This window comes from Pocillopora damicornis, chromosome 5, assembly GCF_964200805.1.
Source record: "Pocillopora damicornis chromosome 5, jaPocDami1.2, whole genome shotgun sequence".
Lineage (NCBI taxonomy): Eukaryota > Metazoa > Cnidaria > Anthozoa > Scleractinia > Pocilloporidae > Pocillopora > Pocillopora damicornis.
Window position 1 is genome coordinate 20870043 of NC_142674.1, and position 3708 is coordinate 20873750.

The following is a 3708-nucleotide window of genomic DNA, read 5'->3' on the forward strand; positions in this document are numbered from 1 at the left end:
AAAATTAGCAAATGATGCCCCCCGGTGGGCAACCAAACAAGAACAGTCATATCTCTTTAAAATTAGATTAAAAATTCACAAAATTTTTAGACAATGATCTTCACATGCACCTGCATGCAATGAAGTACAGAAACACCTCTCAGTCATATAGAGAGGAAAATATTAAAGAAAACACAACAACTTTCAGGAATTGATAAGATGAGCAATCTCATTTTGGTCATTTAACAATAAAAGATGCACCTAAGTGTATGTTTCTAGTTCATTGCATGCAAAAATATACTGAGATTTCTCACTCCAAAAATGAGAAGAATTGAATAAAACGCTGGAAAGTTATCTTTGCTAGCATGTCGGTACTTTCATAAAATTCGAAATTGAGAGAAAACTGGTTTAAAGTTTTTAAACTGATTTTTTCAAGACTTAAACACAGTTTCCATGAATTGAATTGTTCAAAACTGACCAGGGCCATAGCTGACTCCTTCAGTTTGCTTATTATGGTCATCTTTTCGTTTTTTAAGGCCCCTAATCACTTTGCGTCGCTTCTTGGTAGTAGCTTTGCTTTTATGTTGCGCAATATTAACTCTAAGCTGGTCTTGGAGTCTGCCAGAAGGAATACCAAGGGCTTGGAAAAGCTTAATAATACTCATTGAACCAATATTAAAATAAGAAACAGCATCATAAAGTCCTAATTCTAATGTCTCCCTTCCAACATAAATTTCTTTTGGAATCCTTTGCCATACCATCCCATTCAAAGACTCATTTTGATTTTGTGTCTTGCCATGTAAGCACTTCTGCAATAAGTTGTTCTCACTAAGTCGAATATATTCAGGCTTTAGCTTGGCAATAACAGGTAAAGGAAGGCCAGGTCCATGCTTAAAGAGATTCGTATGGTTGGCTTTGTCCTTTTGATACTTGCACCAACTTGCACTACCTGTTGGGCAGTGGTCATGAAGTGGGCGTGCCTCACTTGAGGCACAATGCATGAGGCTAGCATGGATAGCTTTCTTCATTCCAGCTAAATTTCCAACATTGGACCTTATGGCAATGCCATAATAGTTCTGCAGTTTATCAATTAGACTATCTGTGAGTTTCCCTCTGCCTCCAAGGCTTGGATTGTCACGCTTTAATTTGCGAAGTGCAGTTCCAACCCTCTTCTGCACATGACCGATGCATTCTTTCTTTTCCACTAAAATTCCAGCATCTTGATAAATATTCTTTATCCTGGAAAAACTCTTGCTGTCCCCATCCCCATAAAATTCAGTGTACCTGAGATTGTGCAGCTCAACAGACCTTTGAAATATGCGCTCTGCACCCTCTGGTTCCATAGCAGGTGCTGATCCCTGGAAATTTGACTTGCAAGTGGTGTGATCAGCTCTCCACATCTGATATTCGAGAGAATTCTTGTCCATTTGTTCATACCGCTCACACTGTTTGTATCCTTGGCTTAGGGCCTCCACATCAAGAACCTTTCCTGTGTCCATGGATATGACAGTCACACAACCATTGCGTGACGAGTAGCCTCTCTTTTGCCATGTTCCGTCACAAGAAACGCCACAGTTCACAGGTAGACCTTCAGAAGAATTTACATCCTTCTTGAGAGATAAAACTTCCTCTCCCGCCTTTTTCATTGTTTCCTTTGCAATCGCTTTCATGTGACGGCCGATTACGCGCGAGTTGCTGAGGAAAGCTTTCTCAGTTGGAGGTGGAGGCATGTTCATAATTGTGCAGAATTTCCTTGCACCAGCATAACCCTTTCCAAGAGTTCTCATACCATAAACGATTCGCCGATTTACTTCAAAACTCTTTCCTTGCTTTTTTGACGTGCAAAATGAATGTTTCCATCCACACTGCTCGCAGAGCAAACGCAAAGTTGACGCACATCCCTTCCGTTCCAAATTATCTTCCATAAACAAAAGACTGAAATCGCCGCATTCGCCACAACGTGGCAAAGAAAAAACGGACGATAGCACCTCCATATCACAGAACCTGAACCCTGTAATGGATGGACCATGACAGGACGGAAAATACGTGCACTGTAAGTACCTCCCGTTGTCCCATACAAAGCCTTAGAAAACTTTTCTAAGGCTTTATATGGGACAACGGGAGGTACTTACAGTGCACGCGTTTTCCGTCCTGTCATGGGTTTCCACAAGATTCCTTCGCTTCGCTTTGATCATGTGAAATGCCGTCTGTGGATTCACGTATCCCACTCGAAGCGCTTTCGACAACAATCGACTCTTCTTCGTTAATTCTTGGACTATTTGTAAAGCGATTTCCATAAAATTTGCGCTTCTTGCGTCTCTGAGACGAAAATTTCGGCATTTTGATGATTGAAGCTCTCTCACTTGCGAAAATTCCCAACTGACACCGAAACATATCAAAACGAGACTGAAAGTCATTGTTGGGCCCCAGTCTCCCAATAGCTTACTCAAGACGCAATCAGCTTGCTTTGATCTGGGAGGAAATCGCACTTTTAGGCCCTAAAAGGACGCATTTAAAAATGCGTTTCCATGGCAACGGAACAACAGTGCCTTAGAAATTGTATTTTATTACTATTTCCTGACAAATTATTCACAAAAAGACATTTGGGGCGATTAAACAAAAGCCTTTGGAGGTGAAATCGAATGAAAAAAAAATGGACTCATTTTCAACGAAAATTGCGTTTTTTTTTTTTTTTATCGTACCACCTTAAGGCCTTTTACTTCTCGGAGGGCAAAGAAAAGTCCGCGTCGAAGCAATAATAATATAATGATGGCGTGCTCGCATAACTTTCTCCATTTAAGTGTTAGATATCCAGAGGTTGTTCGCCTTTTCACGGCAATTCTTTTTTTTTTTTTTTTTTTTTTTTTTTTTAGGAAAGAGATTGCATAGTTTAGAATGTTCACCGCAATTCTTGATTTTCTTTATCCAGGAAAAAAGCCTGGACAACACACGGAGTACCTCCGAAAATACATTTTCTGTTCTCTGCTCAGTCGAAAGGCAGCCCCTGTAATGACCAACATAAGTGACCTAGGCACACTTACACTCAAACTGCGTGCGCAGCTGTTGGTGTCCCTTTGGCATCATGACCCTAGTACAAGGTACGTGACTCATCCTGCGCATGACATCATGCGTAATACTCATAACGTGTTCAAAGATTACTCGACCTTTTTCTTCACAGGTGAGATGTTTCGGGAAACGACATTTTTCTTAAGGAATTCTTCGTTCACAGTACTTAAGACTGGAAAATGTGTTAGCGATAACAGGGATCTGTTGAATATTGCGCTCAGTCATTCACCTTTTTCCGCGCGTCAGGCAATTTCCTTCTTTTTGTCTAAATTCTCATTGGCCCCTTGTGATAGCTTCCTTGGCTCTGATTGGACGTTGTGGTGTTTTCTGTGTTGGTTTCATAACACGTTAGAGGAAAGCACTCTGATGGAATAAATGTTTTAATTTTTTTTTATCTTTTGGACATCTGCGAGTCAGCGATGGACTGCTTCCCAAAAGGGTACATTCGGCGTACTGTGCACTCTGAATAAAGGTGTTCTCCTTAATGTGAGCAGAAGAGGGAAAATAAATTTTCAAACTGGTAGAGCAATCTGTTAAATTATTACGGATTTTAAGCGATTTTAGGCACTAATAAGAGATACTGGGGGCGGTAAATTTTGCCGGTTACCGCCCTAAAGGAGAATACTTTATGCTAAAAAACCGCTTGATTTAAATTAACACTAA

General features: G+C 40.5%; 1 protein-coding gene across 1 annotated transcript; it reads right to left on the reverse strand.

Moving 5' to 3' along the window:
• Positions 1 to 235: 235 nt before the first annotated feature.
• LOC149045895 (uncharacterized) lies at positions 236 to 3060 on the reverse strand. The gene is made up of 2 exons (XM_089205977.1): positions 3021 to 3060; positions 236 to 2062 (listed from the first exon to the last, which is right to left on the reverse strand). The coding sequence occupies exons 1-2, from the start codon at positions 3058 to 3060 to the stop codon at positions 447 to 449; spliced, it is 1656 nt and encodes a 551-aa protein (XP_089062103.1). The 3' UTR covers positions 236 to 446.
• Positions 3061 to 3708: the final 648 nt, after the last annotated feature.